This window comes from Maniola hyperantus, chromosome 14, assembly GCF_902806685.2.
Source record: "Maniola hyperantus chromosome 14, iAphHyp1.2, whole genome shotgun sequence".
Classification (NCBI taxonomy): domain Eukaryota; kingdom Metazoa; phylum Arthropoda; class Insecta; order Lepidoptera; family Nymphalidae; genus Maniola; species Maniola hyperantus.
The window spans coordinates 11,970,672-11,983,783 of NC_048549.1; the positions used below are offsets into that span (position 1 = coordinate 11,970,672).

At 37.8% G+C, this 13,112-nt stretch overlaps 1 protein-coding gene across 2 annotated transcripts; it reads left to right on the top strand.

Annotated features, from left to right (window-relative positions):
* The first annotated feature begins 252 nt into the window (after positions 1–252).
* Positions 253–10,635, top strand: LOC117988551 (surface protein P113-like). Of its 2 annotated transcripts, none has more exons than XM_069502827.1 (7): positions 253–407; positions 750–982; positions 1,456–1,582; positions 2,550–5,973; positions 7,497–7,762; positions 8,880–9,087; positions 9,585–10,635. In XM_069502827.1, the coding sequence occupies exons 2-7, from the start codon at positions 757–759 to the stop codon at positions 9,651–9,653; spliced, it is 4,320 nt and encodes a 1,439-aa protein (XP_069358928.1). In that variant the 5' UTR covers positions 253–407; positions 750–756; the 3' UTR covers positions 9,654–10,635. The 2 variants fall into 2 exon arrangements, with proteins under 2 accessions (XP_069358928.1, XP_069358929.1); XM_069502828.1 differs by having other exon boundaries at positions 256–411.
* Positions 10,636–13,112: the final 2,477 nt, after the last annotated feature.

Genomic DNA, 13,112 nt, shown 5'->3' on the forward strand with positions numbered 1-13,112 from the left:
AAGCTTGAACCGTACTCGAACCCAATGCATGTCTACATACATAACACATTAATAAGTCACACAAATAAGTAAATAGTTAATTATATTTTAAAATATACAAAAAATATTCTCCATCTTGCAATATAACAGAATCTTGCATGTAACGGAACGTGAGTTCCAAATCCAAGCATGGCTGTTTGTCATTTTGAATTTGACAATGACATTAAATTTTAACGGTAGCAGTTTTGGTTTGTTTTGTTTGATTTTGTTCTTTTATCTTTTATTCGGTGATTTTGTTTAGGATTTTGTTAAATAGTGGTAAAAGAAATAATAAAACAAAAGTTTAGGGACCAAAGGTCTGAAAATGAAGTGATTTGTGTGTTGGACACGAATAAGATATTATAGCAAACGAATCAAATGAATTAAAAGTAAGTACACTAAACTTATAATAATACCTTAGCAAAGAGAATAGTCAAACTATAAATTGATCCTTAATCGCATTATTTTAGTCTAAAAGGCCCCATATTTCAATAGATAAAGCTATTCATAAAGGTAGCCTGCATAAAACAAATAATTGTAATTCCGAACGTCTTCTTTTCTTGTTTGGTGGCTTTTTATACTGCCAGACCACCACAATGCACTTCGCCAATGTCAAGTAGCTTGAGGGAGGCACATAGGAGATTGGCCGGTAAAAATGTGCCAGTTTTCGGACCTAATAACATGTCGTTCTATATTTAAATCCCAGCTCCTACAATCACTTTGTGTTACAGATAAAAAATGTCAAGCTCAAGGATACCATCACCCGCTCGCTCCCAAGGCGTTCCTACTATCATCGTGTCATCACCTCCACCGCGTAAATCCCGACGCACAAGAAGTGTATGCTCCGCAACATCAAATACATCTCTACGCCTGACTGCAGTCATTCAGGACTCTTTCCAAATGTCTCTGATGCCTGACAGAATGTCTGTGTTAAATGATGATACAGACATACAAATTCCTGGACGTAAGTTGTTCTTCATTGTAAGAAAATACCTAAGACACTTTCAGGTTTACAAGTTTTTTAGTAATCATCATCATCATCAACCCATTGCCAGCCCACTACTGAACAGAGGTCTCCTCTCAGAATGAGAAAGGTTTAGGCCACCACATATTCTACCACACTGTAGTGTGATATAGTATACTGTTGAATCTATATATGAGATATATTATATATATATGAGATCTAGTATAAAATATTGCCATTTAAACAAAACAATCAAAACCACCAGTCCTTTTTGCAACGGGGCTTATATTTATAAAAGTCTGACTTCTGAGCCCTAGTGAAGTTTTGATTCAAGTATTGAAAATTGCTGTCAAAAATAGTAAAGCAGTGTTATGGTCAACCACACCTACTAGTATTAAGCACTTGAGTGAAGCATGGCCTAAGTGATTAAGATTATTTATGTCAAATGCAAATCCTTGTCATTCTGTTCATAGGCCAAAGTTGGTGGAAGAGATTAGGCAATAATTCTAGAGACGTCACTGAAATAATGGAGGCAAAGGAAAATGAAGCTATTGTGAAAGTCACTAATGTAGCAGAAGAATTTGATGTTGAAATTTTAAGGTAAGATTTATTTGGTTTTAACATCTAAAAGGCTTAGAATCAATGCATACACATAGGGAATCAAATTGGGTCTTTTTGACACCAACTTTGGCATACAGTTGAAATTAGTATACTGAAAAACACAGAGAACGCATGGCACTAGCGTAAATAAAGCTTAGTTTGAGTTGTTATCACGAAAGACGCCGCGCTCCGGCACCACGGCAGTCTGCCAGTGTGTGTTGCGCATTAAACACATTGCACAACTGCAGCTGCACAGCAGGATGTCTCACAAAGCGTGCGGGTTTGCGATTAATGGCCCCAAAGACACGTGGTGAATTCATGAGTGACTCCTACGCACACTTTGTGCAAACATCTGGCCAAGTGCAAGTCAGAGCCGCGCACCGGGGTTCCGTACTCGGATATTTTTTTTCGACATTTTGCATGATAAATCAAAAACTATATAGCATAACAATAAATAAAAATCTGTTTTCGAATGTACAGGTGGTGCCCCACTTGGTATAGTAATCTTACTTTGAAAGTTAAAATTACTAATTATTTCTTCATGGATTTTAAATTTTTTTTCGTGATGTAACCACAAATTCGCGGTTTTTGGATTTCCCCTTGCGTGTGCTATAAGATCTACCTACCTGCCAAATTTCATGATTCTAGGTCAACGGGAGGTTTCTTGACAGACAGACAACAAAGTGATCCCATAAGGGTTTCGTTTTTTCTTTTGAGGTACGGAACCCTAAAAATGTGGTCCTTAGACACATTTTATTATCCAAATCAAAAGATAGTCGAAATTCCCAGATATCACCAACCATTCTTAACGCGTCTGTTCAATCTCACACGTCATTCGCGAAGTAAATTTCGACCGTCTGGTATAGCCTCTTGCCATAAAACAGAAGAATTGAAGATGAGCTGATAAGCTTTGATGATTTGTTATGGCATCATTTCAAATCTGTGATTTTTTTCTTTTATTTTCTAGCCAAGAAAAGGAAAACATGAGTGTTGATTTGCCAGACAGCAGTGAAGGCGAATCCATTCACAGCATAGTCATTCCTCAGCGTAAACTATTCACAAATCAAGATGATCGTCCTCAGAAGAAAATGAAAGAAACTATCATTAGAAAAGAGACTCTAATGAAGATACAAAAAAGTTACTTTGATCAGACAAACATAGACAAAGAGATTGATGTAATGCCAAAAAAACTATTCAATCAAGTATCCAAACCAAAAACAAAACCTGTATTCACTGGAGCACTACTTAATGCATCAGCAAATAAAACTGTTAATGTTAATAAAAGTATAGAAAAACAAACACAAGAAGTGCAAGGGCAAGTTCGTAATCTTTTTGGTAACCGGCCTGGTACAAAAAGGAAGAATATTTATGCAGAATTCCTTTTAAGTGACAGTGATGATGAAATTCCAGAAATACAACCCAGAGTATTTGGATTTGAAAAGAAAACGGATCACCAGCAAATATCAAAACAACAGAGAAGATCAGGTTCTCAAAGTTCAGTTCATTCATCTGCCTCAAATATGACAGACATAGAAATTGGTGAATGGCAACACCTTCCATCATCAACAATGGTAGAACATCAGTTTGAAGAAGTTGGTGAAACACCTTCAAAACGAACAAGGTTGAGCCGGTTATCAAAACCTAGAGAATCTGATATTGCTCCAAATAAAAATAACAGCGTTAACAAATCTAAGAAGTCTGATTCTAAAATTATGCACCCAGAATCTGAAGAAATGAATATAACAAACGCTCACTCCCAAAGTTTAAACAAATCAAAGAACAGTAGTAATTTAATGAAAAATACAAACAAATCGTTAACAGAAACTTCAAAGAAAAATGTTTCAAACCTTGCACCAGATATTTCAATGGATAAAACATTGACTGAAGAAATTTTGCAAGAAGACTTGGTCAATGAAGAGCACGAAATAACACTTATAGAAGAAAATCAGTATACTGATGAAGCTGATGATGAAAATTTTACCTTAGAGTATGAAAACGATGATGAACAAATATTTGATATGAATGTAAAGAATTGTAAATCAAACCAAAATATTTCCAATAAAGAGAAAAATTATAATGCAGATCTGACTAAAACAGACAAAAATTCGCAAAAATCAAAAAATTCTCCTAACAGGGAGTGTGTTGAGAAACAGAGCGTGAACGTAGGATTAGATTCCAACCAAAAAGATAGTAATCTAAATAAACCAGCTGTTCAAAATATTTCACAAATTAAAAGCAATGACATGCATGATGAAGTACTTAATGAAATTAACGGAGAAATAGACAAAGACGATGCACTAAAGGGAAGAGAAATAGTAAAAACAAGTAAATGTGGTGAAAAAACCGGATATGAAAGCAAACAAGGACTAAGTGAAAATCAAGAAATAGAACTACAAGAAGCTAGAGTTCAAGATAAAAGTGGAATCGATAGTGAATTTGAACAAACTATAAGACAAAGTACCCAAAAAGATAATATAAGTAAACAAGTGAATCAAGAACATAATGGAAGAAATCCAAAAAATCTGGTAGAAATAGAATGCGGACCTGTAATGAGACAAGTTGAAATAGAAGAAAGTAATCAGGAGGACATGGAAACTGAAGATAATGAAGGAAATCAAAGTGTCTTAGATAACGAAAAAATAAGTGCTGAAGGCAATGAAATTATGGCACAGGAACAATGTGAAAATGATGCCGACGACAAAATGGAACACGAGCAAATAGAACTAGATAAAAAGGATGAACAACAACCTGACCGTCACAAAATGAATGAAACTGAACAAAAGGACCAATGTATTGGTACTAATAACGATAGTAATCAAGAAAATACAAATTCAAAAGAACAATCACTAAATTTAACTCACGAGACTACTGAAAGACCTATAAATAAAGAAATTTTGAAGTCTCCAGAAGCAGTCCTACACAATAAAAATAATCAAGGCGAATCATTCAATGCACATGGCCGTAACACTAGTTTCAGTAAATCTAAAACTATGATAAAAGATCTTAATATACGATCAAGCCTAGCACCTGCTAGAGAAAGCACAGGCCTTACAGATGGCACTATAAATTCAAGCGCTGAACGTTCTGGTTGGGATTCGCATAGAACTACACGAAAAACATTAAGATTGACTTTCGGAAAAGATTTTACGCCTAGGAAATCTTTGCGCACTTTAGTTATGGAAAGAGCAGCAAAAAGACAGACTAATTATAATCAAAATGACCAAGTTGCAGATAAGTCTAAACGTAAGAGTAATTTCAATGAAGGTACTAATGAAGCCAAAGATAGTTCTAAAATGCAGACTAGTATCAAGGAATTAGCCAATAAATCTAGTGTAAATGCAGCTGCTGAGAAATCTAAGCATCAGACTAATTTCAACGAAGTTGCAAATACATCTAACCAATCTAAACGACAAACTTACTTTGGCGATATAACTAATAAAAGGCCCATAGCGAATTCAACAGAGTTACCCGATTTTGAATCTTATCAAGAACAAGACGAAGAATTGGATCGAGAAACAGAACAAAATCTTGAGGAAGAATCGGATCAAGAACCAAAGCTAGACAAAGAGGGGGAAATGGAACAAGTAGCAGAACAAAATACAGTAAACGAATCGGATCAAGAAGCAGAACAAAATCCTGAAGTGGAATCGGATCAAGAAGCAGAGCAAAACAAAGAAGTTGAATCGGATCAAGAAGCAGAACAAAATCCTGAAGTGGAATCGGATCAAGAAGCAGAGCAAAACAAAGAAGTTGAATCGGATCAAGAAGCAGAACAAAATCCTGAAATGGAATCAGATCAAGAACCAGATAAAAATGAGGAAGTTGAATCGGATCAAGAAGCAGAACAAAGTGAAGAAGTTGAATCGGATCAAGAAGCAGAACGAAGTGAAGAAGTAGAATCGGAACAAGAAGCAGAACAAAGTGAAGAAGTTGAATCGGATCAAGAAGCAGAACGAAGTGAAGAAGTAGAATCGGATCAAGAAGCAGAACGAAGTGAAGAAGTTGAATCGGATCAAGAAGCAGAACGAAGTGAAGAAGTTGAATCGGATCAAGAACCAGATCAAAATGAAGAAGTTGAATCGGATCAAGAAGCAGAACGAAGTGAAGAAGTTGAATCGGATCAAGAACCAGATCAAAATGAAGAAGTTGAATCGGAGCAAGAAGCAGAACGAAGTGAAGAAGCGGAATCGTTTCAAGGACCAGATCAAAATGAAGAAATTGAATTGGATCAAGAATCAGATCAAAATGAAGAAGTTGAATCATATAGAGAACCAGAACCGATGGAAGAGGATGAAACGGACCACGAAGCCTCAAAGCAGTTGAGACTGACAACTCATGAAATGTATTTTCAAAAGCTGAAGCAAGAAAATGCTGAGAGACGACGTAAAGTGGTAAGGAAAACTTATCTAAATAATATATAAAAGGAAAAGGTGACTGACTGACTGATCTATCAACGCACAGCTCAAACTACTGGACGGATCGGGCTGAAATTTGGCATGCAGATAGCTATTATGACGTTAGCATCTGCTGAGAAACGATTTCTGAAAATTCAACCCCTAAGGGAGTAAAATAGAGGATTGAAATTTGTGTAGCCCACGCGGACGAAGTCGCTAGCATTAGCTAGTCATTTATAAGTTGCCTGCTTGAAATTCGCATCAAGCTGTGTCAGATCAGATTCTATTGGGCCAATGTTAATTTAAGTAAGAAATAAAATATGCAAGCTATCTCTACGCCAAGTTCTGTTGAAATAGGTTGAGTAGTTTAGGTTTCAAGATGTAGCAAGAACAACTGAACAGACATAATTATTACTTCATAATAATACCTACTAGATAATATCTGCGACTAATGTGGGAACTTTCCAAGAAAAAAGTAGTATATGTTGCTCTCAGTCTCCAAATCTTTAACTATGTATATCCATAATCCAGGGTCTTAAACTATATTCATGTAAAAAATCTCGTCGATCCGTCAATACACAAACACTTTCGGATTATAGTAGAGATTGATAGATTCAAACTAAAAAAACCGGCCAAGTGCGAGTCAGGCTCGCGCAATCAGGGTTCCGTACTACAGTCGTATTTTTTCGACATTTTGCACGATAATTTAAAAAACTATGATGCATAAAAATAAATAAAAATCTGTTTTAGAATGTACAGGTGAAGACCTTTCATATGATACCCCACTTGATATAGTCACTCACTTCGAAAGTTGAAAATACTAATTATTAGTTCATGACCACAATTAATTTTTTTTTGTGTGATCTAACCCTAAATTCACGGTTTTCAGATTTTTCCCAAATGTCAGCTATAAGATCTACCTACCTGCCAAATTTCATGATTCTAGGTCAACGGGAAGTACCCTGTAGGTTTCTTGACAGACAGACGGACAGACAGACAGACAGATAGACAGACAACTAAGTGATCCTATAAGGGTTCCGTTTTCCTTTTGAGGTACGGAACCCTAAAAATAGACAAAACTACGCAAAAAACATAAACTAAATTCCAATAGTTTAATTACAGCAACAACAAGTTGAAAAAAATTAACTTTAAAATGAGTGCTCTGAAGAGCTTTTTGACCTTATTCCACCCTCCTTTTTCTACAACCGCACCACGCGCCACCGTAAGCACATTCACCCTCACACTTGGGTGTCTGGTTCACTTCGACCGTCCGTTGTGCCAGATCCTTCTTTCCACGCACATGGAAACCAACTCCCATCGGCGGTGTTCCCACTAGATTACAACATGGGGTTATTCAAGGGGCGGACCAACAAATTCCTAAAAGGCCGGGCAACGCATCGGCAGTTCCTCTGGTGCTGCAAATATTCATGGGCGGATCACTTAACATCAGGTGACCCGCCTACTCGTTTGTTCGCTATATCTATTTTTAAAAAAAATATTGTATTTGATAATATTCACAGCAAGAAAAAGTAATGAACATGCTCAAAGTGCCAGCAGAACCTTTCAATGCATTCAAAATGCCTGAAGTGCCGATACAGAAGCGAGCGACTAAGACCATCAAGAAAGCGACCAAGAGTAAGCTGAAGCCATTCCTGATCGCCAAGGAACTACCTCCGGAATTCTTTGATGACTTGAAGTATAAGCCGCCTAAAAGGTTCCAAGGGAAGAATGCTCCATGGATCACTAAGAGATTGTACAAGTTTTTGGAAGATAAATTGCAACCAAAGTAAGTTTTTAATTTTTTTCAGGGTACCAGCTGAAAATCAGCGCTGTATCTTCTTGTGCAACAAGGCATACAGCATAATGCTGAGCTGGGACCCTTTTTTCGGGTTGTGCCACACATGACAGTTTGTTCCGGCGCTTCTTTTGCTTGTTTTCAGGTGGAAAAAGCGCCGGAACAACCAGCTCTTAGCTTTAAGATGCGATGTGTGGCACAGTTGTATAAACAAACGTCTTTTCTTTATTTCTTTCTTTCTTTTTGGTATATTTTATTTTTTACTAGAGGCCCGCGACTTCGTCCGCGTGGATTTAGGGTTTTTAAAATCCCGTGGGAACTCTTTGATTTTCCGGGATAAAAAGTAGCCTATGTCCTTCCCCTGGAGGCAAGTTATTGCTGTACCAAATTTCGTCAAAATCGGTTGAACGGATGGACCGTGAAAGGCTAGCAGACAGACAGAGCCCTTATTCTGAGCGGAGACCCGTGCCCAGTAGGGAGCCAACAATGGGTTTATGATGATGATGATGATGATGATGATCATAGTGAGTAGATACTGTGGGAATGTAATCCAACTACAGCTGTTTATATGCTCATTCTCAGTACTGGGTCGGTGTATGTATGTACTAGATGATGCCCGCGACTTCGTCCGCGTGGATTTCGGTTTTTGAAATCCCGTGGAAACTCTTTGATTTTCCGGGATAAAAAGTAGCCTATGTCCTTCCCCGGCAGGGCGATTGTCTAAAACCTGCATCAATCATTATTACAATCTCAATTGTTCTGATTGGCTGAATTTGTGCGATTCTTGTTGCAACAATGCATTGTGGCCAATAGTGAGCGAGCATTAACCAATCAGAGATGATTGCGATCGTGACATTGTAGCTGTCAAACTACCGCGGTAGGGCCACTGATTGCAAGCTACCTCTGTACCAAATTTCGTCAAAATCGGTTAAACGGTTGAGCCGTGAAAAGCTAGCAGACAGACAGACCGACACACTTTCTTTATAATATTAGTATGGATGTACCTATATTCTTCATTGCACCACAAAATGCATATGACAGGTTACAAAAAAGAAATCTTAAAAGTAGGTAGGTAGGGTTGATCATGACGATGAATTTCTATCACCAGGTACGACTACCACGCTCGTGTCCGCGCGGAAAAGCTAGTGGAAAAGCTGTATTTGTTCGCTAAGGATGCCCGCAAGTGCGAGCGCGCCGCGCCGCCCCAAGCGATATCGGAGCTGAAGCACGAGATGGCTCGCCTGGGCGTCGTCACCTCACACTATCAGTTCTACCAGTTCTTCCACGAGTTCATGCCCCGGGAGATACGGATCCGGGTAAGTCGACTTAGGCACGTTGCTTACACTACAGGACCAAGAGTTGAGCGGCAACCTGCTCGAGTGTTCTAAGCGCCATGTCTAGGTTTTCCTAAGCGTTAAAGCCACTTTTTTTCACGAGTTCATGCCCCGGGACATACAGATCAGAGTAAATCCAGTCCGTGAAAATACGGACATTAAAAACTCGGACCGAATTCGCATTATCGGATATATTCGGATATTTACCTATGACTATTTATGATTTGAAATAATAACTCACTTTTGCTAGTCTGTTGTTAAAAAAAACCTAACACCTACAGTACCCGAAAGGTCGAGATGGTAATCGGGGTGGGGACGCCCCGCACACCCGCACAGCTCCCGCGCTAGCCCGGTACGAGATAACGCAGGTGACGTGTAGGTGTGCATCCTCCCTCATCATCCCTCATACCCCGATTGTCACCTCGACCTGTCGCGTACTACACACTTGACAGTTGCTAAGTATTATTTAAAACTTTCAGGTGAATCCCGATATTATGAATAAAATACCGCAACCTAGAAATGTGTTCGGCAACATCTTAGAAGAATAACAAGATATGAACAAGTACCAACTACATCGGTCTAATCTGAATCTGAGAAAGCACTAACGGTTGTTTTGACCCATTAGTGCCATTACTAACGGGCGACTGAGTCGACGGCGATTGTGACAACCTGTGGTTTTATAATATGGAAGTCATTGTGTGTGTGCGCATAATCTTGTTTTAACGGTGAAGGAAAACATCGCGAGTAAACTTGCATGCCCGAAAGTTCTCCATAATGTTCTCAAAAGCTATAATACAGAGTGAGTGAGAACGCTAGCAAAAACTTAGCGTTATTATTATACTACCTAACTACTTGTCTCATCTTGTAGTTTTAGTGATTTAGTAATTTTCAAACCCGCAATGTATAGCGTGCAAAACTCGGGTCAATGCCTACCTCAAAACCTACAACGGGGCATTGGTTCCGAGTGGCCTAGTAGCTCTGTCAGCTCCCCTTTCACACCTAAAATCATTAGGTCGATTTCGTAAATCCTGTATCAACTCAATTGTTGTGATTGGCTGAATTTGTGCGATTATTGATCTTGTTGCAACCATGCATTGTAGGTAGAATGACAGCTACAATGTCACGATCGCAATCACCTCTGATTGGTTGACGCTCGCTCACTAATGGCTACAATGCATTGTTGCAACAGGAATCGCACAAATTTAGCCTATCATAACAATTGAGATTGTAATAATGATTAATATTTTACGAAATCGACCTACCGAGGTGATTGCGATCGTGACATTGTAGCTGTCATTCTACCGCAATCGACTGAGGCAATCGAGCAGCAGGCATACGCAACGCCAAGAAAATTTACGGGGACTATAATTTAGCGTACAATGCGCCCACCTATTATTTATTACTTATGTTCTTTATAAAATAATTGTAATTATTAATGTCACATGTAAATAACTAACTTCTGGCTAGGTTATTATGGTTATCATGGATTTTTTTGATTTAAAGATTTCTAATAAATAATTATACTTGATACTAATGCGTTTTATTCATCACTATGCCATGCCAGTGACTTCGCCCGCCAAATTTTAGTGTTTTAAAATCCTGTAGGGACTTATTTTTCCGGAATAAAAAGTTAACTGGCTCAGTTGATCAGTAGAAAATTGTGCATTATGTTGCGGAGATTAATGATTGTCGATTCAATTCGCCAAAGAGTATAATATAATCACTACGTTTTTACAATTCGCCTCGACTGTCAGTGTGAATCGACCCTAAGATCGGATCTATAGAGCGCACTGACTTCGTTAAGACTTAACATTTATTTAAAACGAGATAGATTTGTCAATATGATATAACGACGCTGTCTCGTTCTAATCTAACCTTGTCTTATGTCTGAGCAAAGTCAAAGCGAACTCTATAGATTTCAGCCTAAGATCTTGCTATATTATAAATGTGAGTTTTGATGTTTGTTATTCCTTCACGCTACAATGAGAACCGATTTGGCTGGGAATGGAGACAGCTCATACTCTGAATTAAACATAGGCTACTTTTTATTCCGGAAAATCAGTTCCTGCGGGGTTATTAAAAACCTTCATCCACAACATTATATTATCTAGTTGCAAATAAATGAAACTCATTTTATTCTAGGGCTCGTTTATTCGAAAATAGGATACGAATGTACATCTATGTTACAATACAATGGAGCACCATACACATACATGAACCGTCGCAGTATCGTACAATACATACAAAGTGGACGGCCCGTGCACCCATCGGCTTCTCCCACAGTGGATGTACGGGTGAATACGAATTCCCCTTGCACCCACTGGTGGGAGAAGCCGGTGGGTGCACGGGTCGTCCACCAATATTAGGGCATTACTTCATACATGGTTTATACTGTATACATCATTAAAAAATTATATGGCTTTTTTTTAACATTTGGAGTATAAGCTATATTCAATTAAGAAATAATTAAAATTGAATGTCTATTGTTCACACACAAAAATATGTAAAAATGATTGTTTTTAAGTTAGGACTTGCAGTTAGAAGTTGTGAATTGACAAGTCGAAATAAATGCATTATTTTAAAATTGTTTCCTTCTGAAACGTAGGTTCAGATATATAGAACCGCACTTTGAATTTGCTCACACTTGACACTGTTAAAACGAGACAATCTATCTGGCATCACTTACTTATGAGACAGATTTATGCCATCATTATAATGGCATAAATCTGTCTCGTTTTAACTGAAACTTAAGTCTGCACAAAGTTAAATTAGTAGGTAAGTAGGTGCTTTGACTTTGCTCAGACTTAAGGCTGAGACCTATAGAGCACACTTTGATTTAAGATTGAGTTAAAACGAGACAGATTTATGTGAGGGATATACCTCTGTCTCGTTTTAACTCTGTCTTAAGTCAAAGTGTGCTATAGATCTCACCCTAAGACACAGGTTGCAAATCTATCTCGTTTTAACTTTAAGATAGATCTGTAGCAGTGAAGAGCATACTTTGACATTGCTCAGACTTAGTTCGAGATCTATAGAGCGCACTTTGACTTTGCTCAGACTCAAGATTGAGTTAAAACGAGACAGATTTATGTGACAGATATAGCTCTGTCTCGTTTTAACTCTGTCTTAAATCTAAGATAAGTCAGAGTGCGCTCTATAGATCTCACCCTTAGAGACAAAATTAGGCAGATAAGTCGCCTACATAAACCTGTCTCGTTAAACTACGTTTTAAGCCTGAGCAAGTCAAAATTATAGACTTCTCTCTCTAGAAATATATATATCTCTTTCTGGGGTCTCTACCCCAGCAACAGGACCTGTCAATTTTCGAACTTTAAACCACAGAGTTAAGGTGGACACATACTTTAAACACGAAACGCAACGCGTGTTTGATAAGTATGTTGACATACCAAGAACAATAAATATTTTAAAGCTATTTAGTTAATGGAAAATAAGCATGCCTTTTAAATAAAACCTACTGTATGAATGGATCCTAGCGCCTAGAGTGAAGCTTGCAAATATTGTTAGTGCATCTATTGACAAATATGTATTTTATATAGATCTCGTATAAGATAGTTCTGCTAAACTTCGACAAATGTCAAAAAATATCGTTTTATGTGGAAGCTATGTGTTTCAAATAGAAAGGCGATCAGAAATGGGTATCACTCCATACTAGCATACCTAAATAACTCTTACGAATAATGATTCGTAAAAATAAAAACCGTAAAATTAAATTACAGTACGCGGCCGAAAGAGATGTACATCGACATTGAGACAGACAAAACGTCATATAGGTATGAGAGACAGAGACAACTGTCTACAAAGCCGAAATGTCATTCTAAAGGCCGATTCAGCCGCGTACTGTAAATGAGTTGTTGATGGTACAAGTTTGTCAGATATACGAATTATGGAGTCACTGTCGAGCTTTTGCCAATGGTATTTTACTTGAAACTCATAGTATCTTAAGCTCCTGGCTATAGAAAAATATAGCATTATGAGAAAAGACAAAA

Excerpts from the sequence above, each read along its gene's own strand:
- LOC117988551 (XM_069502827.1), top strand. The coding sequence starts at position 757 with ATGTCAAGCTCAAGGATACCATCACCCGCTCGCTCCCAAGGCGTTCCT. Across the intron at positions 1,583-2,549 it reads TTTGATGTTGAAATTTTAAG|CCAAGAAAAGGAAAACATGA; the intron begins GTAAGATTTATT and ends TTTATTTTCTAG. Across the intron at positions 5,974-7,496 it reads CTGAGAGACGACGTAAAGTG|CAAGAAAAAGTAATGAACAT; the intron begins GTAAGGAAAACT and ends TAATATTCACAG.